The sequence below is a fragment of the Dermacentor andersoni genome, chromosome 2 (assembly GCF_023375885.2).
Source record: "Dermacentor andersoni chromosome 2, qqDerAnde1_hic_scaffold, whole genome shotgun sequence".
NCBI classification, from domain to species: Eukaryota; Metazoa; Arthropoda; class Arachnida; order Ixodida; family Ixodidae; genus Dermacentor; species Dermacentor andersoni.
This window is the reverse complement of record NC_092815.1, coordinates 144,471,002-144,496,688: the sequence shown is the minus strand read 5'-3', so window position 1 is coordinate 144,496,688 and position 25,687 is coordinate 144,471,002. Positions and strand designations below refer to the sequence as shown.

General features: G+C 46.5%; 1 protein-coding gene across 2 annotated transcripts in view; it reads right to left on the bottom strand.

Moving 5' to 3' along the window:
• Positions 1-24,670, bottom strand: part of LOC129387302 (kelch repeat-containing protein kel-10-like) — a 32,809-nt gene extending 8,139 nt beyond the window's left edge. The window contains exons 1-7 of one of the 2 annotated variants that reach the window (XM_055076186.1): positions 24,604-24,670; positions 18,468-18,666; positions 12,244-12,443; positions 7,892-8,002; positions 5,470-5,661; positions 1,241-1,363; positions 531-674 (exon numbers count right to left, since the gene is read on the bottom strand). In XM_055076186.1, the coding sequence (XP_054932161.1) occupies positions 531-674; positions 1,241-1,363; positions 5,470-5,661; positions 7,892-8,002; positions 12,244-12,443; positions 18,468-18,666; positions 24,604-24,637 (1,003 nt within the window). In that variant the 5' untranslated portion in view covers positions 24,638-24,670. The remainder of the gene's footprint in view (positions 1-530; positions 675-1,240; positions 1,364-5,469; positions 5,662-7,891; positions 8,003-12,243; positions 12,444-18,467; positions 18,667-24,603) is intronic. The other variant, XM_055076187.1, reaches the window with a different exon arrangement.
• Positions 24,671-25,687: the final 1,017 nt, after the last annotated feature.

Sequence of the window (25,687 nt, the reverse complement as noted above, 5' to 3'; positions counted from 1 at the left end):
TAAAGTTAGCAATGAACAACCGGGCCCAGGCCGGGCCCGGGCTTGGTATCATAGACGTGGGCTGGGCTCGGGCCCCGTAAAGCGAGCCGGGGCCGAAAAACCAGCCCATGCAGTGCTCTAATTTTTTAGTTCTCTATGCTTTACAATTTACAGCTGCTCTCAATGAATGAACCATTGAGAAAACGGGCTAGGTTTACAAACCTCCCAACCAAATCAGCAACAGCAGTATACCTTGGGCCAATCGACGTGCGTTTTCGTACAGATTCAGTTCTTTTGGTTACTGTTACAGATTTCAGACCAAGGAAGAATAACTGTATGCCCTATCATATGGTTCATACGCTCCCACACAACACTCGTGAGACGGGAAAAATAGCGCTATCAAGTAGAAAAGCACATGACAAAGCACTCACGAGGAGAGTTGCGAACAAAATACTGCGTGTGAAATGTCACCATGCGACGTGGAATTCCACGTGACGGAAAGTATCATTGCAGAGAGCCTCGACAGCTTCAAGACTCCAGCAAAAGCTTACCCCTCACAGAAAGCTTCTTGCAGATAGCCCCACCCGACACGAGGCAAGCAGCCATGGCGCTCACGGGCTCACTCAGTGACGGGGCTGAGCTCCAGCTGCCGTCGCGCGGTGAATACCGCTCGACGTTGGATACAATAGTCTTGCCTGCGATATGAATACCCACATTTTTTAGGGTGGATGTGCACGTAAACCTTATACGCGCATTAATTTAAAGAACTCAATGCACCACGGCACGAACTACCTTTAACATCACAATTCCTTCACTTGGGTCAACCTATTATTTGACGTGCCATGAAATAGCGCTCATCTATGGCGTTCCAGACTTTATTGCTTTTTCTAGTTTGTTTGTACGTTTGTTTGTGCAAGCTTCTCCGTTTCCCACTTCTGTGTCCGAATGAAAGCATGACTTCAGACTTCTGAAGTTATTTTCGTTCATCTTGCGCTCGTTACTAATACATCCTCATTGTACTGCTAGCAAGACTCTCTAAAATCGCAAGACGTACTAAAATCGCAGCTCAGTACTACTGAATGTGGTGCCCCTGTCGCATCAACAATTCAACCAGGCACCGTTCAGTCCTAATGGCAGCGCAGGTGCCACAAACGCAAAGCTAGACGAATACACGCAGTTCGTAGATCAGAAGTAAAACATCGTGTAGCCCCTTAGCACTCAGTCGAACCACAGAAAATGTAAAGGTAATGCGTATACGCACCATCGTGGCCACCGATGACGTACAGCTCATCGTCGAGCTGTGCAAGGGCGAAGGTGCTCCGAGGTTTCTTCAGGTGAGCGACGCTGTGCCACTTCAGTGGAAGCAGGGTCAGGCTGCGGACCACTGTGAAAACAGCACAAGAACACGGCATGCGAGTTAACCGAGTCATGGCCATGGTCATCTAACTCTTTTCAGCTTATTGTTGCCCGAGTGGAGTGGCAGATATGGTAAAAACAAATACTAAACTGGGCTCTCGGCACGCTTTCCAACCTGAAATTTAAATCCGAAAACCCAGGTGGTTTCTGTTCTTTATGCTTTGTTGGCCGAAGAGCATTACATAAAAGCTCTACGGAGATTTTGCTTGTACAGCTTTTGTTGCCTGTGCCTTCCGCTTTCTAAAGTGTAAATAAAGTGATTGCTTCATCGAAATTGATGCCTCTAAGTCTGCGCCACCAGCATCTTCGAATAGGCTGTGTGATGTCAAGGAGTGGGCTGATGTTGATGCTCTTGAGTCGGTGCCCTTTTCAACGAGTTGCCAAGAGATGTAGCCCGGAGCAGAAGCAAAGCCAAAAACTGAAAAAGAAATCAACAATTTATTTTCCTAAAGTATTAAAAAAGTAGGATAAAGTAAGTAAGATAAAGTTTTTTCTTCCAGACCTAACTCCGTCGTAGCGCTCTATGTCTCCACGAGTGTTCAAGGCGGCGCTTTCTCACGTCGACTATGCAACCGACTTCGCCTGAGGCTTATCATGCCTGTGCGTCAGCAGCGTCCGTGTTACCGTCGTCCAGAAATCCTAGTGCCATCGGCAAGGAGGTGGTCTCAGTGCAAGTGCGTATGCGTGGACTTTCCATGATGATGTGTGCTATGGGCTCTTTCTCTGGTGTGCTGCACATGTGCTGCAGAGCGGGCATTGCGTCGAGACACCTGTCATGTAATAACGAATAGCAAAACGAGAACAAGGTGAAAACAGGAGCCAAAGTTCGGAGAAGGGTATTTGTGTTCTTCAAGGTGACATGCCCACTTGTCGAAACTTTGGCTCCTGCTTTCCCCTTGTTCTCGTTTTGCTCATCGTCTTGAATTTCCATCTCCCGCCTTCCCCGTGTCTGCAATGTAATGAGTCACTAAAAACCGAGTGCGCAGGGCCTCACAGCGTGCCTCCGCCGTTAGGTGGCTGTATGTGGAATTGTCGTAGAATTCTTTGCCGATTTCATTTTGTTTTATGTACACTGCCAGCAAATGCTTCCTTCTCACCGCCTCCATTAATTCTGCCGACTCCGCTCGCGAGACCTGTTTGCGCAGCTCCGTCGCTGTCATTGTGCTTGGAGCGCCAGTCCGCACACCGTCTGCGCAAATAGTGGAGAGGTTGTAACGGCTGCCGAGAGGGCGTGCGTGCTTTGCCCATATGGCGGGTGTGCTGGAAAACACGACGTGCCTCTTACTTACAGGACAGGGTTTGTCTCTTCCAGCCCCGCGACCCTCATCTCTTACGGTGTCGTTGCTGGTGCCTCCGGCGCTACGAATGTAAACCATCCCACGTCTTCCTGGATGCCTTCTGTTGTTTTGTACTTATGCACACCCGGAGACATGTCGTCTGCATCTCGTTGTGGCCGTTTCACGAAATCCGTCTTTTCTGAGGAGAAGCAAAGCTCCACATTTCCGAACGTCACGTCCGGCACAACCACCATCTCGTAGAGGCCTCTTCCCACCTCGTATCAACTGAAGGCCCACTAGGCTTGTCTGCAGAGAACATCTCCGTACCGCGTTGTATTCTTCCTGAGCGCCGCTATGGCCTGGTGTAATTAGGTACAAAATATTCAGATGCAAGTTCTTTTCATACCGCTCCGAATGCGCTCAAATGTTGCTAGCTCGCTGTGAGACGTGTACGATTTACCGTGCAATCCAAAAATTTAATTTTCAGAAGATGGTGTCATGTCTTTAAGAGTAATGCGTGCGGGAAGGGTGTGGCTTCCTTGATAAACAAAGAGGCAAACCCCTCCCACAAGTTCCACACAAGTAATTTAACTTTCATTCAATCGTTAAGATCTTCCCTTTAACGCGAAAATATATTGCAGCGTGGTTTATTATTATAACGTATGCACCATAGCGTATATCTACGCCGGTCCAGTGAAAGACTGATTTCACCATCAACGGCGCTAATGGCGTAGTTTTGTGACACTGCGTTGTGTGTTATTGCGCTAGAAATGCTCGCCTCTCACAAATTTGATCATTGAAAAGAAAAGCTAGATTCTTTTGTCATGACTCCCTCAGTGCCGACGCGCTTACGCCAAAATCACGTCTCATACGATTGCTCATTGCGATTAGAGTTCTGTGATGAGAGTGCAAGCTTACACATGCAAGCGAACAAATGAACTGTTTTACATGGAAGCGATCATGAAATGAGTATGAGGCTGGAGTTGTCCTTGGAGGTTGGAAAACATTCCCTTAGTGAAAAATGTTTGCCTCGCTTTCTTTTTTGGCTTTAACAATAGCTGTCGAATTCGTAATAACGTCATGCGGCCTCAGTTACTCGAATTCACCAGTTCACATTTGCGACCAATTTCATATGAAAAAAGCAAAACACGCGTCCCATGACACGCGACATCGGGCGTATTGAGCATGGCTCATTTCCACGTCACGAAAATTTGACGTGTTATCACTGTGGCACACATTCGTGAGCCCAGCCAGCCCAAGCCACATCGTTAATTTAACCTCTTACATTTAAATGACGGGATAACGGGGAATACAATGGCGTCCTGTGCTTCCCCGCAATATTATTGGCACTTGAGCTTCGGAAGAGCAGTTCACAAACCTGAACTGAATTGTGAATTTCCTTGTTCTTTAGTGTCCTGTTAAGATGGTTTCAATCGGCGGAGATATGCGCTCATTCATTCTCGGGACTCGAATGTAAACGATAAGGCATGCCCGATCTCGTAAATAACTTAAAATGGAGTGAACATTACCCAAGACAAGATGACACCCCAGCTTTCGGAGTCAGTCTGGCTCTATTTCAGGAGTGAGAGCATGCACAGGTGCTTACAAAGGTTTCATGTTCGCCCAAATAAGAATAAGCGCAGCAGAGAGCGCCTGAAATGAGGATGATGCCAAGCAAGTGTGACATCAATTACGCACACTGTGTAATGAAACCCGTGTGTGTAGAAACTTTTCTAAATATGGCCAGTTCTGAACGGAAATTATATCAGATACAATAGAAGTGTCCTGTATCTGCATCATTACGGTCACACCTTCCACGTCTTGCATTCGTTTAATTGCTTTCTCGCGACAAGGTTTAAAAATGAGGGCCTTTTAAAGACAGTTCTTTAGAAATTATTTATATACACATGAAAAAAGATGCCTTAATCAAGCGATCTCCTCGATTTTGTGCTAACCACCGCGGCAGACATAAAAGTGACTACGGGTAGCAATTAGACAAGTAGTCATACAAAATAAAATAATGAATCTTCGAACCGAAACACTCGGACAGTATCTAGTACGAGACCTGAAGACCTCATGTGAAGTAAAATTTTTCAGTAATGCAAGAAGCTCGCGCTGTCAACGTTATGCCTTCGTACCGAGTGCACCCATAAATCCGAAAATGTCGCGAGGAACGCAGCTGTAACACCTTTATAGACGTATATGAGGCACGCTAATTTTGCCACCCATGATGTGTTGAGGGTTAGGCTACTGAGATCTCAGGTTATTAAAGACGCGAACATTTTTGTCCCGTTCTAAAGTCACTACATCGAGCAGCCACTTTCTCACTACATAATAACGAGCTATCCGTCAGTTCTATTAGATTTGGCTTGACAGAAAGGCAATTGGACTTCGACCGAACATGTCTAGACCTCCAGCCGTTCATGTTCAGTAATAAAAGCACAAATCAGTAACATTTAACGTGTTCATTTGCCCAAGTACCATGTTTCACATATTTATGTTTCATGTATCGTGTTCCATTTTTCATATCAGTTTCACTTACTATCGCAGCAGCCAACTCTCGCTATTTTCAGCAACTGCAAGACTTGTTATATCCGGGCATAAATTTCTTATTTCCGGATTATGTTGCAGTTATAAAACGGAGAGTGTTGTAGGGCTTTGTTTAGATCTTCCAAACTCAATAAACGTATCCTTGCTGCTGCTTTAACAATGGCTGCAGGATTACGCTGCCAGAGCTATGGTCGGTGACAGCCGCACTTGATTCTGCCGAGTCCGGCGCTGTTCGTGGACCCGTCACCTGATGTGAGACGTCGGCGGCCGTCGAAACCACCTATGACGTAGACATACGCCCCCAGCACGATCATTCGGTGGCTACAGCGAGGGAATGGCAGTGAGTGAACGAGTGACCAGTTGTCCGTCTGCGGCGTGTACACCTCGATGCTCTCAAGGTAGCGGCGGCCGTTGAAGCCACCACTCACGAGAAGGCGACCTGCGTGTGGTGAGTGGATGGCTTCATAACAAAGCGCGGAGAACATCAGAACAGAATTTTAAAGCGACTGTTTCTAGGTCCTGTCCGGTGCTCTCCAACTAACAAATGAACCCCTATTGGGGACCCAATGGCACACATGTGTAGCGTGGAATTTTGTCCATGTGTTTTGTTGGTCGGGTACTTGCAGTGCACATGCATTTATGCAGTGCTATTCACGCTGCGTTGCATTGATCGAGTACTAGTGGAACTGTTTTGTTAAATTCTCTATATGTTTTCTATGTCATTGGCCAATAACATTATTTAGGGATTGCATAATGATGTTCCTCGTTCATAGCATCTTTGTTCCTGGATTTGTCACTCGGTCCAGCAATTGAGTTCCTCATGCTGCTATTTCATTTTTTTATGTCCCTTACTCATTGCTTCACCTAGGGGCCTGTAAGGTGCGTTAAATAAGTGAATAAATAAATGAACCAAATCAAACAAATAATTAACTTCCTTAAATACGTAACGCGTGGACGTGGGCTGTGCCACAGGCTGTGAATAATGTTTTCCTGACATCTTTGGTGTTCATCCTTTCAGTCGCGACTGTGCATACCGTTGTCGTATGGCCACGATAACGATTCGTACACGACAATGGTAGCATGGATCGTGCTGTAATGATAAGCTTCATTTAGCCAGGGGCAATTAAGTCTCACAAATTGCGCGACTGTGTTTGTATTGCACTGCCAATGGTTTAATGGATCAGAAGCGATCCTAATTCCAATGTTGTGGTGTTCCCCTATATTTCAAACAAGATATCTAATGCAACACAGCAACTTTTCAAGCGCATTCTTGCCGATAAATATTCGCAGGCGCTCACTTCCGACCGCTATAAGACCCTGCATCCTAGGTCACACAAGGTTCTCATTCTAATAGGATACGCTATTCGCACAAGTGAAAATGAGCAATGTGTGTAAATAAATCCTAGCAGGCCATATATTTCTCGTTACCACCTGATTTTGCAAGAGCGACCATTTGTGTTCCTTTTATGACATTGAGTTTTCAGCGTACATTGTATTTAGACGCCATATTTCTTTTTACGAATGATCACGCACAAGAACTGCTGTGACATCTGTGTTGCTCTTTTCAGTCTTCGTTCGTTCCCGCTACCTTGTGAACGCTAACTTTACTCAGTGGGTGCCCGAAGCTACTCGTGTAATTGATTTGGCAAATGTGAAGGCCAAGTGTGAAATGTGTGCGGCGCACATTAAACCATGAGAGCAAATATGTAGTTCTCCGAAATAGCCAAAGTAGAATCATGGTGTTAAGGTTGTTATCATACAGTGCATGTCTACAAGTGGTATTCCACATTCCATAGAGAGTGAAAGATTCCGCGTAAAAATAAAACGTAATAAAGAGCGCAATGTAGTTTGCTTACGGCAGCGTCATTGGATACTACTTGCAAAGGAAAACTAACAACCTTACATTTCCTTACGCGGATGTCGTTAAGTAGAATTGTTTGATCAACTAGTCCAACACAAAATATTTGGACAGGACTAGTACTTCGCGGCGTCATCCTCAGTGCAATTTCAAAGCCCTTCCTATTACTAAACGAACTCATTCCAACTGGGATTCTTTAGGCGCATTTTTTATTTGTTTACAGCACATTTATTTAGGAGTGGGCGAATACTGAAATTTGGAATACAGATTTACGAGTCACTGGTATAATTTCGCATTCAATTCTTGAAATGATTATTTCAAGTTATGGAATATTCGTTTCTGGATAGCTACACTATGGCGAGTCTCGAGGGAGAAAACAGAATGCTTGTGGAAATTGATCTATATTGTTCTGCTGCACGAAAGCAACAGCTGTCGTGGACAGGCACCACTTTGTAAGGGAACGCGTGGAGCAGATAAATTCAATCAAAAATATTTAGCCTTTAGGCATTCTATATGAACGATTTTGCTATTTCTATGTAAGCAAAACGATATATTACGTGGCCACAATTTATTTGTTTACAGAAAACCTACATCGCCATAAAGGCATTACGTAGGGGGGAACAAAATATAGGGGGTAAAAACAAAAAAAGTTATCTGCACAAATATACTCACAAACAAATCCCTGCAATGAGATTCAGAGAAAGGCATATAAGTGAAAACAAGCAGGTTTTGACGAGACAGAGCACGGGCAATTGTTTCACAGAAGTGATATAAGAGCATATAATAGAAGAGTTGAGAGCGCGCTTATTACCTTTGATGACGCAGGCGGCGGCATCGCTACGCCGCCTGTTCATGCGAGACACCGTGGTCCACTGGCTGGTCCGCGGACAGTAGCGCTCTACGCTAGGCGTTCGCTCCACACCTGCGTATGCCATTGCGCACCACCGTACGTAAGCGCATCGGCTAAGCATAAAACAGCGTAATGGCAGCTTCTAAAGATTACCGATACTCGCTTTTCTTTCCGCGCATGCAAATTAGGCAGGATGAATAAATTAGAAAATTTGCAAGCATAAGTTGGAATTAGCTAACGCAACACAGGTGTAATTGGAGATTTCTGGGAGAGGCGTTCGTTTTGCTGTGGATATCAAAATAGGCGGCGGCGGCGGCGGCGGCGGCGGCGCCGCCGTTGCCGCCGCCGTTGCCGCCGCCGTTGCCGCCACCGCCGTTGCCGCCGCCGCCGTTGCCGCCGCCGCCGCCGCCACCGCCGCCGCCGCCGCTGCCGCCGCTGCCGCTGCTGCTGCTGCCGCTGCTGCTGCTGCCGCTGCTGCTGCTGCTGCTGCTGCTGCTGCTGCACGTATGCGCTCAAGAGCATTTTATAGAAGTCAACCTAGCAAAACTAACAGTCCGAATTTTTTTGTGCCACGTCCGGGATCATGTTTTGTATTTGCAGCACGTATGCGTAGTTTTACGATGGTCCAAAGTAGGAAGTCGCATGACGTTGCTGCAGTTCAACGCACCTCCAGCAAAATGAAACAGCGGAACTCAGTGGAGATGCAATTACTCACTGGTGTTGTCTTTTTTTTCCAATATCGAAATTTCGAACGCATGGTTATACAAAATTTAGTCAAATGTGCCTAAGCCGCGGCAGCTAACATGCTTGGCCAACCAATATAGGCTTACTATACAACATTTTTTTAACGACGCAGAAAATATAGCACCACACAGCGGACATGACAGAAACAACCGCCCCTCCCAACTACTTAATGGTAAGGTGACAAAAGGACGAATTTCCTCCCGCGCATTCACATACATTGAAATTCCAGACATCGTGACGAGCTTTATTGCGAGTGTCACAATATAGATATTTCCACCATAGTCAGTTCTTGAACGTGGTCTATGCTGACCGATTTCGGAAAGAAAATACGAAGCGTACACTCTCTGTCGCACACACACAAACAATGCTTTATATCGATCGCACTACATATAACTGGATAAAAAAATTCTTATGAACGAATGCTAAGTAAGGAGTCTCTAACTAGCCTGCGAACTACAGAATTAAGGCATCAAAGTTCCCACATCACAAAATGATTTGCTGTGGGGGCGCGGCCGGAGTGGTGCTGACGAAGAGTGGGCTTTTGCGGAGGTACCCTAGCTGGGTTTGGGAGGCGAGACTAGGTGGAACGACGGGCATGAACGCAAGCCAGGAGGGAAGGCCGGGCTGCGAGATGACGTGACACGACGGGGAAGGAACGTATAAGCCAGGACAGAAGCTCGGGAGCATAGAAGCTGTGATCGGTGCTCCCCTGGACGCCTCGCAGAGGAACAGCAGCTTTAGACATTGAGCCATAGGCTTAGGAACACCAGGCATAGGCAAGAGCCCAGACCCATCGTCCCACAGGCTGCATCCTCGGCCACTGCTGCTGCCTTCTTCCCTCCGCTTCCTCCCTCACAATGGCGCGGTGAGCCTTGCGCCACGTGGCTCACCGGCAACGCTTTTTCTTTTCCTTTTTAGATTGCCATTGCACGGTCATGCTCGCGCCTTCATCGTCATTGTCGTCGATTTCGCCTTTTGCAACACAGCGCGTGAACCTCATGACAGTGTGTTGTTATGGGGTACAGGATCACTCCAGAAAGACAGAGGCAGCACGCAGAAGCACAAACACACATCAGACTTTTATTGGACGTATTGACCGACAGTTCCCCATTATACATTCTAGAAGACATGCGGCTATATATATAGATCAGTCAAACGTAATCTGCCTACAGTTCATGCGGAAGCAGGTGTCGCCATGTCGGAGACGTCGTGGAACCGGCGTCCGACAGCGGTGTCGGACAGCAGTGTCAGACTGCAGTGTCGGACAGCATGGTCGGGCAACAGGGTCAGACAGCAGGGTCGGACGGCAGGGTCAGACCGCCTCGTGGAGCTCAGGTGGCCCTGCGCCACAGACGATGTACCGGAGCCTCCGCGTGCCCGGTTTCCCACCAGCAGGGTTTGCGCTCGTGAGCACACAGCAGCAGCTACCGGGTCACGTTCACAGCTGGCGGGGTAGCCCTGTGGCCGCTCACCCGAACGCTCTTTAAGCCAGGCTCAGGACCGCCAGCCCTCCTGGACCAGTTCTCCAGCGGAACAACTGGGCGAGGTAGCCTCTCAGCTGGTGACAGCGTTGATTCGGGTGCAGACATATTGACGCGCGCGGTGATAGCTCCTATGGATCGTACGCCCAGCGAGGAAGCTCTTTGACCTCGAACGCCGAACCTCGCGCACTGCTCACGCCACGGGCCACACTCTCTCGCGCCACGCTTTTCGAGGTGCCACTGTCGATGCTCAGAAATTAGTGTCGATGATGATGATGAGGGCCCTTTCGCACATAGCACTCACAGGTATTTGCCAAGAGTCGGTGTCCTCTTCGCCACCGCCACGGCGCACTGTCTTCATATGTTTGTTTCCCACTTCCGCGTACCATATATTATCACAGACAGATAGCAATCATATGGACACTCCAGGCGAAATTTCAACGTCACCGTGGTATTCCATATGAAGTCGCTGAGCGACAAGATAGCGCCCCACGCTGTATGCTGCGGGTGCGAGGGAAAGTGTGAGGGGGTGTGCCAAAGAATATGGCGCCCACTGTTGAAGGTCGCGTGATGAACCGCGCGCTAGCTGAGGTATGGCGGCTAGAGGGTCAGTACAAGCATCGGAGCGCCGGAGAGGCAATATTTGTTTCGGACAAGACTGAACACTACATGACAAGACCTAACGAATTACATATTACGTACTTGTAATCATTTACAATCCTGGCTGATTTTGTAATTTACCGCTCACATTGTTTGCTCGGTAACACTCACTAGAATTCAATTACTTTCTTCAGTAACCGTTTACACGTAACCAGTGGACGAGGCAAGCTGTGACAGGCGATTGACGCAGCTTTGAGAACCTGAATTTGACGAACACGACAGTAGAACGGCCGAGTTGGTGCCCCTTAGGAGCCCTCGCGGAGGTAGACATGAACACATCACACTTGATGACCATGGGAAGCAAAGCCACTGTCAAAACGCCGGCGTTATGAACAAAAGCAGGCGCTTTCCCCTTCGTGCTGCCTCTCACTTCAACGCGAATCACGCGCACGAGAACAAAGCGCACACGAAGCCATCAGCCATCTCGGGTGGGCTAGCATTCGAAACTACCGCAGATTACCTCGAACATAAGACGCGCGCGGACGCGCTCAGCCTACCATGCGCAGCCGTTGCGGGAGAAGAAACGGCGAGCGCTACTCTGCCCCCCTCCCCCTGTCCTAGCGCGCGCCCACCTCCCCGCTCTCTGCCTTGTACGCGCTGAAAGTAGGCGTAAAGGCTAGGGTGAGCCGAGACGTGGGGCGGATTTATACGCGCTGTCTTCCCGCTCGCATAGTGTTGGAGGTCGCATAATCTCGCTTCGAGGACGCGGTATAAAGTGATGAGCAGCACGAAGCTTTCGCGTACGGCTGCCGCCGCTCTTCATCCCATTAGCGTTGTGACAGCGCATGCGCACGGGCATCGAGTGAGATCTAATCATGTTTGCCGGTGAAAGCGCGCCACCACGCTTAGTAATTTAATTAGTAAGCGAACATTTATTGCAATTTCTACTGCCAATCAAATTACGAACGCTACTACTTGTAGTCGCCTAATACTTTGCTATTACTACCAATGCTTCGCCTTTCGGGCGGAACTGCAATATTTTTCTCTTTGCCATACTCATCAGGCGTACGCTAGATGTACGCCTGATGAGCACAGCACAGCAAAACACATCATGATGTCTGGACTATCGGTGTATTGCGCATACGTGAAATAATGTTCGCTCTTCTGACGCCAACCTTTCAATAAACAGTCGGCAGTGGTGCGTGTGTATGTCGCTCCTGCGCATGGTCCGCTTTTGCTACTGTTACAAAGAACGCATAGCACACAGCACGAACTCGCCCAGCAACAAATCCTTTTTTTTTTTACTACGGCGTCATTTCCGCTTTCCGGGCATGAAATCACAAGCATGCTAACTACAAAGGACTAATTCTCTCATAGAGGTGTGCTGCAAGTCAATCAGTTGCAGAGCTCCAAAGCGTCTCTTTCAGTCTTTGTTCTTGCCTCATATGTTCACAATTTCCTTACTGTCTAGAGTTCTATGTTGCTTACCAGTATGTCCGCCGATTGCATAGATGTACTCCCCCAGTGCCACGGCTGCAACGTAGGCGCGTGGGACGTTCATGGAGGACTCGCTCTTCCACTCGCACTTGTCCATGTCGTAGCTGATGGTGGAGCTCAAGTAGTTCCGCTCTTGCATGCCGCCCACCACAAAAATACGCCTCTTGTATATGGCCACTGCGTGGTAGGCTCTGCAACAGAGGGTATTTAACCTAAACGCACGCTTAGATTCGAGAAGAGGCGAAGTTGCGGGAAAATGTGTTGCTAGCATTCGTATGATGGGACTACAACTGTGGAACCTGTGAAAATGCGTTGGATGCACTTGAATAGGGGAACTTATTGCAAGCTGCCGCGGCGATGGCAGCTTGCGACGTGGGGAGTGTCGTTAATAGCCTTCCCTGTATAATATAATCAGCCTATCAACTGATTTCACTGTTGTTGCAGCCCCGCTATGGGTATGCAGCGCATAGTGAGGACTCCCGAGGAGCAGCGTGAATATCAGGAGCGATAAAAGGAAAAAAAAGAGAAATCAGACTGCAACTGGCAGCGTGCTGCCAAAATTACCATTACTACCATTACTCTAAAACAATAAAGCATTTCATACTCCCCTTGGCAGTTGTAGTAGTGGTTTTTCAACAGCGTCACTGGACGTCCACTTTCGCAGGGCCCAGATGGCGAGTGAAGTTTTTCCTTTATTATGAATTTCTTCAATGGTCCCCCCAATTCGCCAGCGAGATATGCATAATCTTACTGCATTCGCGATGTCGTGTACTTGCGATGTCCAACTATGCGAGCACCAGCGACTGCTCCTGTTGCGCTATGATCCATATATGAATAGCCGGCGGACTTGCCCAGTGAGATCACCTTCGACCACGCCGACCATGTTCACCGCTCTTTTTGTTATTCAGGTGTTCTTTCGCTTACTATGCACTAGTTCGCTTTACGAAAAGTTATATTCTCTATTCACTATTTCTTGTAGCGTGTCTGCTTCTTCACCATGTTTAAACCGTAGCAATACCGCGCCGTATTGTTGATACTCTTCGACGTCTTATTGATTTGGTAGATGTGCGCACGTACGGAGCAACCACAAACAATTGTGAAACGTGACAACCATAAATAGCACTTTCTGTGATGACTTTGCTGAACGGAAACGGAAAATCTCGATGATCCAGTAATTATTCTGATATGGACATCGGACACTTCATAAAAGACAGAATTGATCGTTGTGGTACCGGCGCCATGATTGACGTGAGAAGTTATGTTCAAGCGTATATCCTAGACACCAGCACGTACTTAGAAATTTGCGGAATGCATTGCCATTGCAACTTAATTGTATCGTTGGGGCGGGCTATCGTCAGCTAGACGCATCTGTTAAATTTAGCGATGATTGAAACGAATCATGCAGTCTTCGCACAATTCAAGCATACAACATTACCGATTGTATAAGCCGGTCATTTTACTTATCCAGGAATAGACTGTCCAACAAACACACCCGTGCGCACTAAATACGAACTGAATCTGCGTAATTTCCTGACAGACATTCCTACGTCGTATACTCGAATTATTTCCCTCTCAACAAATGGAAGTTGTGTTCTAGACCTGTTTTTAGTACTGAACCTGAAGATATGTGGGTTTATTTACTGGATTGTACTACGACCTCTTGCACTGTCACGTTACGTAAAGGTAGAAATGCCAGAAACAAATCATACATAACAGCTTTTTTGCGACTTGCCGTCTTTTTCTGAGCTTCCGTTATCGTAATTCTAACAAAAGTTGGTGCGTGCTCCACGAGAAGCTTACACAACTAAAGAATCAGGACCTTCCTAAAACCACCATGACGTCATCTATCCATAGCACGTTGTTCCCTTTGCCCGTAAACAACGCGTCAACAAGCACAAACGCTTGCATTTAAAAGCGAAGCTGTCGGACTCTGATAGTGACTGGGATCACTACAGAAACTAAGTGAGTGTGTGCAATAGAGAAAAATAAACAGCTAAAGACGACTTTTTATTCAAGGTTTATCTGCGCTGCAGTAATGGCAAACATTTGGAAAAGTGCTTAATCCTAGGGCTTCGCTAATTTATATTCGTTTGCCTGAGGACGCTCAGCTTTTGTCGCCATCAGAAACTGCAGAACTTATTTAGTTTCGTTTTCACTGACGAGAAACCTATCGCGGCGGATTTAGAATTCAGATCTAATAGCACCACTATGAATGACATTGCGATCACTTGCGAAGGAGCCGAATTAGCTATTGACCGGTTCACAAATAACTTGTCACCTGTTCGAGACGGCGTGTGCCCTAAATTACTTAAAATATAACGAAGCTGGTCATATCTAGAAAATAATGAAGCTGGACAAATCACGCATCATAGTAGCTATCTTTGAACAATTTATTGACGGAGGGGGCATTACTGAAGCTTCGAAATATGCTGGTGTGTCTCCGTTCATACTCGGTAATACCTCCCAGTGCTATTTCAGTACAGGGCCATTTCTGTAAACAGTATACCTTGCATATTACTAGAAACACATTATGTCGTCAACAATAGTGAAGTACTTATTTAGAACATTTTTCTTTGCTAATCATTATGATTTTCTGAGAGGCCGTTCATGTCAGACAAATATTTGAATTAGTAACTGGCATCCATCATTCTGTTCATGCGTCCGTACGAATCATGCCATCTTTATCGATTTCACTAAAACATTTCATAAGATCCCTCACACTCATGATAATGAAACAGGCTCAACATGAATCAAGGTATTGCCACCTGGTTGTGTAACCACTATCAATTTGTCTTTGTAAATGATATGTTTCTCTTTGATAACATTATTTAAACTCTGGTTACCACAAAACTCTGTACTTGAACCGATATTGTTTCTCGTTCCTTATGGCTGGTGATGTTTATAGACTGATTACTAACAGCGACGACAGTATGCCCCGCTTTACAAAGAGACATTGGCAATATTCCTGCTTGCTGTGATCAATGGAAAATTTCAATAATCGCTTCTAAAACGAAATATTCACATTCACGACACCTACTAACGCCCCTCGCTGTTCTTCCGCGATCAATACTGGGCCCATTGAATACGTTTCATTAAACTACTTAGGCGGGCACTTTTCTGCAGACTTCATGTAGAATACCCACACGGACGCAATAACTGCTAAAGCATCCGACTCGGATTCATCAGGCGTCACGAATGTCGAGCTAACTGAAACAAAGTTTTCGCATGCACCTCTCGGGTTCGCTCTAAAATAAAGTATGCGTCCCTCGTGTGGAACCCACGTGAAATGTGCCTACATAATAAACAAGAGACGGTTCAGAATACAGCCTGCCTAATTTATAAAAAGAACGCCATTTTTATAAACGCCATTCTATCATTACTGATATCAAAGATTCGCTTAACTTTCTATCACGTATGAAAGTAAGAGTGTTGGCACTGTTGCCTCACTTTCTAAAGCGTTATTCGTGTCACTCATTAGCTACATATTGGCCCACTCACCACGGTTTCTTCTCACCCTTTCAAAGTTCGAGCTGCGTTCACGCTATTTAGCCCACTCAATAGCTCACCACTATTTCTTTTTTTGCCATCTGTCATTGTAATAAGCGGCCATAAGGTGTTGTCTCCGTAATGTCATGGCACATTTGTACAAAGGTTCAATAGCTTTAATATGACTTGATAACTATGTCCTAATTGGTATGTTTATTGTTTTTCATTATTTCATGCTTAGTTTCCACGTAATTTATTTTAGTTTTGTTTGCTTTATTAGCGTCGCTGTTGATAACTTCTGTTTATGTTCCTTTACGGTAATCTGCCTACATAATGCTCGGAAAGGTCATTAATTGTATGTGAATGAAAAAATAACAACTGTTCATCCACAGAGCATGCAATACTTTCTTGAATACTGTCGGACAATATCGTCGTTGCGATAGATAATCCATGGTGACTGACTTAGCGGGGGCGCAGTGTCATCAATATCAACGAAAGTAGCTCCTAAAAAGCACTGCACTGCTTCAGTAAGCGGTTACGAGTAATATAGAGCATTCAAATCGCACAATTATGACGGAATACGTCGATAATGGTAGTCGGTGGGTTGGGAACATTCTAAAGCGTTCGATAACACCAAGAGAATCGCGGGCCCTACCCCTCTCGCCTTGGGCTCACACGTATATCACCATGCCATATTCACTATTGCACTACATGCGTAAGCGTTTGTCTCACTTATCGACGTTATTAAAGAGGAAATGAAGCTCTATTTTCGGTGAATTTTTGGTGAAAACTCTTTATTTGGAACTGCAGTTTTTTTTTTTTGAGATTGTAAAGTTTTTTATTGCTACAAAACGATCCCTTTCATCTGCAGTGACATATCGGGAACCATAAGTTGCTCATAGCGCCCTGGCCAGCTATCCGACAACTGGGGCGCTCTAACGTTAAACTACTTAAAGCTGTTTCTGTTTCAATTCTGCAATCAGCCCTCCACGATTGGTCAAACAATTTTTAGGCCAACCTCACTTGGCCTGTCTGTCAGGCGACGTCACAAAATCGCGAAAACTCACCGCGTCAAAGTGACGTGCACGTGTTAAACATGCATTAATAAGCCGAACAAAATTTAATTTTTTCCCGAATAGCCGGAGACTTCCCCGTTCCAAAATGAATAGAATATAGTTGCCCGCCGGTCGCTCGGGCATTGGCTAGTCGGAGCGTTCGGGCAGTATGGATTTATATGTATATATTATAAATTTTGCGTGGCAGTGTAACTTTATCCAGCCCTTCTGGCACGTACACGACGCCGCTTTGCCAGCTCTTCGACGCTGAGAATCCGTTCAAGTAGCATTTTTGTGCTTCCGTTGCAACTTTCAACAGGCCACCGCAAGCTAAGAACGGGGAAGTGGACCATTTGCAGATACCGGCACGTGCATCCTCTTCGTCCGGTTCTCTACCTTCAGTGAGCTGGCTCGGCCCCACCGAAACTCTCTCCCACTCTGGGTGTTCCTTGTCTCTTCCCAGGCAATCATACAAGAAACGCCTGTGGAAGTAGGCAATGCCGTTAGCTTTGAAATCGAACAAAAGTTAGCTCCTAAGTATGAGGACGCGTTTGATCGGGCTCTTCAAAGAATGGTGCGGGTTACCGCCCAACGCTTGCGTTGGTGGTTACGTAAACTTGGCCTCAGTAGGTTGGAGTAAAAACAAATTGGAATAGTATTACGTTATAGGACCCGTGGCTACACGATAACGAGGTTGCACCATAAGCAGATGTCGCGTCGCTTCTTTTAGTGTTCACGTGACTGCGGCTTCTGGGCTTCTACTTTCTGCGGCTTCTACCCTTTGCCCATCTACGTTTTGAGGAGGCCGACGTCTACAGGTGAGGCACGCGTGTCAAGTGCAGCGGTCTACTAATGATTGCAAAGCACCTCCCTGTGCAAGACTTACCGGCCCAGCAACATCACTATAGTATGACCCTCCACCTAGCGCACTCATAATAGCATGAGCATCATTAAAAAAATACTGAATACCCCTTTTTAGGTGGTTTACTAGCCAGGCAACATCACTAGAGTATGTAATGAACCAGCTGACCCTCCACCTAGCGCCCTCATAATAGCATCAGCATCATTAAAAGGAACGCAATACCCCTCTTTATATGCTCTTTCATGCAGTAAAGCAACAAAGAAAGCCACCACATTCATTACCTGTTTCTTGAAAGATTGTCTGCTCGTTAATTTTGACAGCGCAGGAAAGAAATCTTGGTGTACCAAGCGGAAAACTTGTGCCCTACCGGAAAGCTTTTTTGCAACGTAATTGCCTTTCATTGCAGTTCAAGTATTCAGTTGTCACATTAATAAATATTTTGCAACTGAAAATGCTTAAATTACTTTTCTGTCATGGAAACAAAAGCAAACATATTCACTTAGCTAACGAAACTGAACCACTTACGTTAAGAAAAACTTTAGCGCAAAATTTCGTTTCTTCCACGAGTGCGTTTTGCACGGCTGTTTTTATTAGCTCTGGCTTAAAGATTTGAACTACGGGGAGGTCTAACGTGGTGCGGGAAGGCAGCTAGAGCAGTTCACTGGAAAGGCGCGCCTGCCAGGGGCGTCTTTGCAGCCAACTTCTCTAACTTCTCAACCCAATTTGCCGTCCGGCAATTTACTACTCTCTTATTTCTGGTTCAGTGCGGCCTTCACTGGCACGGCAGCATTCGCTAAGCGCACCCAAATTACCTTGGCTCGAAGATGGACTCTTCCTTGTGGTAAACCCACCGGTTGGCGCGTGGGTCGAAGGCTACGATGTCAGACAACGGCTGCCCCATCCTCCAGCCGCCTACCACGAACAACATGTTGTGCGGAAAGCGGGGAAGCCAGCGTTCGGGGTTATTCTTGCCGCATTTATTGCACTGGGGTTTCACCACGGGCAGGTCTTCTGTAGAGAGTTGGTGGTCAATTCTAAACGTGAACCAAAAACAATCGATAATGACTTCCATAGATAGTGTTAGCTGCGTTGAAAGCAGCCGAAATTTCGCTGAGCGACATTTGACGTAAACTTCCTCAACGACAAAGCAAGTACAAGCACTCTACAGATCCAGGAACAGAGTTGCCTGATACGCAGGCAATCCATCTCGCGACCTACTAGACCGCGGATTGCACTGATTCTGGGATCGACCCACTTTTTATTGCACCATTGGCGATCGGACAACTTTCCTGTTAGACTACTTCCCTATCCCACTTGGTGTAAAACCGACGGAGTGACGCGCCAAATATCGGGGAGTAAGGTAAAGAAAACTTAATTTTCATTAAGAAACTGCTACACTGAAGGCGTAGATTTCTTCCAGTGTCGAAACCCAGCTATTGTTTGTTGTTTCTTTGCGAAATTTTGTACTGTGCAGATCCGTTTACCGGCTAATTCTTAATAAGCATTTCAAATGGCTAAGTCGATTCATTCAACGCGTATACCACATGCAGTGCCGTAGTGTCTGCTCTCAGAAACCAACCGACCATCCACGGATTTAAGGATTGGATAGCTGCAAAGAGGTTATTGTTTAAAGAAAAAATAAATCAATATGGGCCAAAAAGTCGAGTCCATGAAACACAGGGCACATGATTGTGCCTTTCATGTGCGCTGTATTTCCCGTCCTCTACTTTTTCCCGCTATACATATAGTTTGTCGTTATTAACCGAGTCGTCCAAGAAAACGTTCTGGCCTGAAAAAGCATTGACTTCGTAAGGTAGAGCGCATATAATGCTGCTCTAGCGCCGTTGTCTACCCGTTGCTTGAACTATGCATAGCAGTGACAAGAATATTGGTTTAGTCCACGGCTCCTGCGAGAAATGCAAACACACCGATCACCAAAGGAAGCTTCACGCAAGCGCATGACAAACCCTAGTTGCATTAACGATACCTCATAGACTCGTGTACGGGCCGCTCAATTTTCTTTTTCTTTTTTACAATTGTGGTAAGATACGATTCTTACACGGGATCGAACCTATTCCCCAAAATGGTGCCGGCGCAGCCGTGGCTTGTGCACACCGCAGATCCCCGGTTGGGGAAAATTGCATCAGAGGTCATCGCGCAGCTCTCGCCATCTAGTAACGGCATGCGGAAATAGGCAACGAGCGAAAATTCGCCGATGCGCGCGCGGCATCGGGCTACCGAGCACGATTGCTTCTCCGTTGAAATTCTTTTCCTTACTATGGGCTGCCAAGAGCGGCTCATACACAGGTGCGGCCCATACACAGGTGCGGCCCTTACACGAGTCTATACGGTATGCATCCCTGCTGGGAGACCGGTCTTCGTTCACAACATCGCAGATGCTCACCATTGTATTAGCCGTCGGTTCAATAACAATGTCGAACACGCGACAAAAATTATGGGTCGTTAAAGCATTCTTTGGCAGCTCTTATATTTAAAATGCCACTCCAGCACGCGGGACCTAAGCTCCCTGGGAAGAACTCACTCATGCTGTGGTTGAAACATGCGGTTTAATATAAAACTTGGGGTGTTTCAGTGCATTCCAAGTAGCTGCGGCATCAATAAATAATTTAACTGGTGAATGCGTTGGCTAGTCCGGCTCATGGTGTAAGAAATCTCATTGCTACGTCCCAATTCGACACACGGCGCATTTTAAGAAGCCCCAAGAGAGAACTTTGTCCAACTTATGCACAGGAATCAACGCTTACATCACTTGACCCATATATTGAGTACCAAGTAAATCCTCAGTTTTCATTTCACGAAGCATCGATACCATCTTGCATCGTCTGACACTTCAAACTGCTTACACCAAGCAACAACGACTATGTGGACATATACCACGCACCTGTCAACTGTCACGCACACACTATGCTTAGACAGTTCCCCAAACAAAACTCCGTATGCTTTATTCAAATCAGCTTTCACTTTCAAATGCGTTCGGTACATGGCAATAAACTGCAATGCGTCTCAAAGCTTTGAGCTCCTTCAACGCTGTTTAGAATATAGCTGTATGTGTGATGAGTATTGACTTGGCATCACTGTGGGCGCATAATGGCAATTTGTGTCTGCGTGAAAATACGTGTTTGCGTCTGATATCCATGTGGTTATTATTTAAACTGTAACTTGTTAGGAAGTGCTTCCTCCGTTGTGTCGCTGCACATTTTCTTGTGTTTTCTTTAAGTATTATCTATCACAGACATTTTATAATATATTTATGCATATATATATATATATGAATGAACGAAAATGAGCAGCCGTCGCCAGCTTCCCACGACAAACACTGCTGTATTTTTTTTTTCATTTGAATAATACAGTCTTTGATACCATCTTGGCCAGGAGGGTCTTTAGAATGACCCAAGTTTTTCTGCGCCCGATTTTCCTCACGTCGTGCTTGGGGAAACTTCGAGCACATGGTCCACAATTTACTTTCGCACTATCTGGAAGGGTGGGCACTTTCCGAACACTATGTTTGGTTTCCGGCCTAAATTCTCTATCCAGGACATTTTACTTCAGCTAAAACAGGAAGTCGTTGACGGCGTCATCACAAGCGACGAGGGTGTCACCCTAGCACACGACGTTAAGGGGGCATTCGACAAGGTTTTCAACGAAGCAGTGCTAAACAGCCTACAACGTACCAACTGCAGACGGCGCAAGTACAACTACATCTGGGACTTCCTGACGAGTCGAACAGCGACCAACCCGGGGGACCTCAGGGCTGACAAGATCCAAATACTGCAGAAAGGAACATCCCAGGGATCGGTGATTCCCCGTTGCTCTTCAATACAGCGATGAGGAGATTGCCGAACCTCATCAGAGGTATCCGTCACGCAATGTACGCGGACGACCTGACCGTGTGGGCGTGCACGGGATCGGTGGGTGAACAACAAGACGCACTACAGCAAGCCATCGCCAGGACCGAGTGTTATCTACACCACTGTGGTCTCTCATGCGCCCCGGAAAAGTCGGAGCTCCTAATCCTCAAAAAAAAAGGACGAGAAGGCGGCCGGCCCAGGAGACACGAAACCCAACATTGACCCTGCACAGTCAACATATCCAAGGTGGACGTATTCCGTATCCTGGGCCGCGCTTTCCAGAAGGACGGTGCCGGTTTCGCCGCCGTTAAAAAGGTGCAAGTGACAGTTACCCAAATCGTGCAACTGGTTCGAAGAGTGGCTAACAGAAAGCACGGCCTGAAAGAGGAGGACGCGATAAAATTAATACAAACCACGATAATCCGCAGATTCACTTACGGCACCCCGTACCTTGGTCTCAATAACAGCGAGAGGGACAAACTGAACACGCTCATATGAAAGACCTGCAAACTGGTATTGGGGCTTCCCTCGACGACGTCTGCAGAGTAGCTACTCCGCGTGGACATCTATAATACTTGGGAAGAACTAGCAGAGGCCCACAAGACGAGCCAGATAGAGCGACTTAAGCTCACCAGCACGAGGAGGAACAGGCTAACATTGGGCTACCCAGTCGAATATAAATCCAGAAAACAGTGGGTGCCTCTACCCCTGAGACAGAAGATCACGGTGGCTAGCATCCCGAGAAACATTCACTCGGTACACAATAGAGAAAGGAAACACGCGAGAGTACAATCTCTACATAAGGCCTACGAAGGATCAAGAACTGAAGAAGTCAGATACACCGACGCTGCAAAGCAGAAGAACAGAGCAGCCCGCGTTACCAGCGTGGTCAACGGTCAGGAAGAAGAGGTAGCAGCCGCCTCGGTGAACGCTTCAGACAGCGACTCCGTGGAAGAAACGGTGATATCCCTAGCGGCCCCGACGGGGAAGCGAGACGAAATCACATCACAGTCGTCACGGACTCACAGTGCCCAGAAATTACCATAAGGGCCGTATTTCTAAACAAGCCCCGAGCATCCTCCAGAAACTAGACAATCTTCATCGAATATACGTTGTCTAAGCCCTGAGACACGAGCCCGTGGCGGGTAGTTTAGCGGCTCAGGCCGCTGCCCCAGATGATATTCTCCGGGCTATCCCGCCGGGTTTACGAGCCCCGGTAGACCTACACGATGGCGTTCCGAAAATATACAGCGACATCCTGAGCCACTAGAGCCTGGGTAGGAGGACCTATCCGCCTCCGCATCCCAAGCTGACTAGAGAAGAGTCTAGATCTAGAGAGGAGGACTAGAAAAGAGCTCTAGAACTAGAGAAGAGACTAGATCTTCCACAAACAACATACAACAGCATACAAACAACAGCACGGCACCCTGCTGCACGTCGTATATTTTGTGAGCTACACTTACAAGTGCGCCTGGCACAACCCATCGGCATCGCACATAACTGGAACAACCGTCGAGCAGTGGGAGGCTCAGCTGAAAAGCCCGAGCCATGAATACTAGCATTGTCTGGTGAGGAGGGCCAATCTATCGGCTCAGGCCCACGGCATGCTGGACTAGGGACGCAGCTCAGCTCGGATGACTCCACCGTCAGCTCATTTTTACAAATAAAGTTTATTCGTCCTCCTCGATAATACAAGATAGGGACGGAGATGAACAAATATGTTTTCTGTACAAATTTAATCCTGGCCTACGCCGTATGACTTAGAGTCATCGCATTAGTAGGAACCTGCTATGCCATCCGAGATAATGAAGGATATATCCTGATCCGAAAGCAAAGCGCGCAACATCACCAGACTAACTAAGCATTTCTTTATAAGATTTATTCCAACCTATCACCCCATCTGTTACCATGACCTAATTTGTTATCATGACCCCATTATACAGACAGACAGACACATATCACGGCCAGGGCGCCCATGCCGTCCCATTTGTTTTTGTCACTGTTGGATTGTTGTTCGAGATAAAAAATACACTTCAATTATTAAACAGTTCAAACAGTTCCAAGAAAAGTTTTTCTAAAGGCGATTTCCGCAATCTGCAATGTGGAAATAAGTTCAAGGAAAGAATCTTGTCGTTTATTTATCCATGAACTCAGAAATGTGCTCGCGAAAAAACAAATGTTCCATATGTCTTCCCTTTCTGCACATCGCAGCATTGGTACTCCGTAATGTATATACAGCGCTCATAATGAAGCTATTGCTCGAGGCAAACTTTGATTTCCCTGTGGAAATACTCGTAAAACGCAGAAAACCTTCTGTTATAGCAAAATAGTTCAAACGATTTGAATGAAATCTATTTCATTTGAAACAGACAGATACATTGTTGTGCCTGTAGTAAGCAGAATTTTTATTTATTCGGAAACTGAGAAGCTTCAAACATAATGAAGCACGACGTTTACACAGCCGTAACTTCACACTAAAAGCAGAAATTGCAATTGCATAAACTTAATCTGTTCGATCCTATATAAATTGGACAAAGATGATATATGAATTACAACCTAATGAAATTGTTACAATGTCTATGAGGGTTTCATAAATGTCGTATTTAAAATTTAGCGATTTAATTCAGTAGGCTGTATATTTCAACAACTTTGCCCCTATAGGTGTGTTATTACGCACAGTTTACAGAATTTTCATTTAGTTCAATCTTCTTCCTGATGTACAGAGCTGCAACTTGGTAGTTGAAGATGATTTTTTTATTTTGCGATTTTCTACAACCTTGTCAGAAATTTGACTGCCCACAGTCACTAGATTGCTCCAGTTATCCGCTTCCTACAGTCACTAGGTTTAAACGCCTTCTTTTAAATTCAAAAAACTACGTCAAACTTACTGCAGTGGTTGCCGAGAAAAATATTACCTTAATTTTTTTTTTGCTTCCATAAATTTAGATAGGAGCTCATATGCTAAATCTTCCTCTTCAGTAACAAATAAAAATGTCTAAATAACCCTCGAAAGAAGTTCAGATAGCCCAAGGCTGCAACAACCGAGCCGTCCATGCTGTCACAATACTAGTGGGCTCACCGGTCACTCCAGCGTCGGCATCATCTTCCTCCATGTCTACGTCTGAGCCAACATCAGCGGGAGCAGCGGGAGCAGCGGAAGCGTCTGCATCTGCGACGGCAGCTGCGGCATCGTTTCGGACAACAGCTACGGGGTCAGCGACGACCGGGGCCGCAACTCCGATCGCTGCCGCTTCTGCGACTGGCGCTCCCGGTTCTTGCGCAGAGCATTTTTCGAGCAGGAACGGGATAGGCGAGCACAGGCAGGGGCCACGTTCGAGGGCTTCCAATACGGCCTCACGATAAGCGGGGCTCATGGCCAACGCAGGACAGAAGTTTTGAAATGCTTCCAGGTCCCTGGGTACCAGACGCGACAACACCGTCAGCCTTGCACACAGCTGCTGAAGTCTGTCATTATTAACGATGCGCTCACACGTATTCGGCAGTGGCACGTCGCATGTTAACACGCATTACCCACACCATTCGATACCGTTTTGTATCTGCTGCGGTAAAACGTTTCGTGCGGAAAGTTTATCACATATAAAAGAAATCGCGCATCGTAGTAATACAACGCACTCATCAGTGTAGCGGAATAACGAATGTACGAAGCAGCGCACCAACGGGCGCACAGACGGACATATCCAACTCTTCCTGGAGCACTTCAAAAATGTTGCGGTAAAGTTTTGTGTATAATCCTGCAAGTCGCGATTTTACCGCCGCATGTCATGGCAAAGTACCGCAAGACGCCTAGGATTCCAAAACTCAAGGGATTTGCAGGTCCTGTACTTTTCAAACTCTAAGATGTCAGAGCAACTAAAGCAGCACAGGACCTCTAATTCGCCGCCATACAACAGGCCTGGTCACGAAACCAGAAGTTTCTGAACGATGGGCAAGAACATCGCGTTTGGGAACGAACACTAATATCAGTGCAAGGCACACGTACGGAATCCCCCGTAGCTGCAGATAAAAATCCGCGGAATTCCTCGAGTAGCATTTCCCGAGAAATAACGACCGACGGTTACGTACTTCAAATACTGGGTCTGGCTATGGGCTCAGCAATAAAGGGACGTTCAACTTTTGACGTGGCTTCGCGTGGAGAGCTTCCG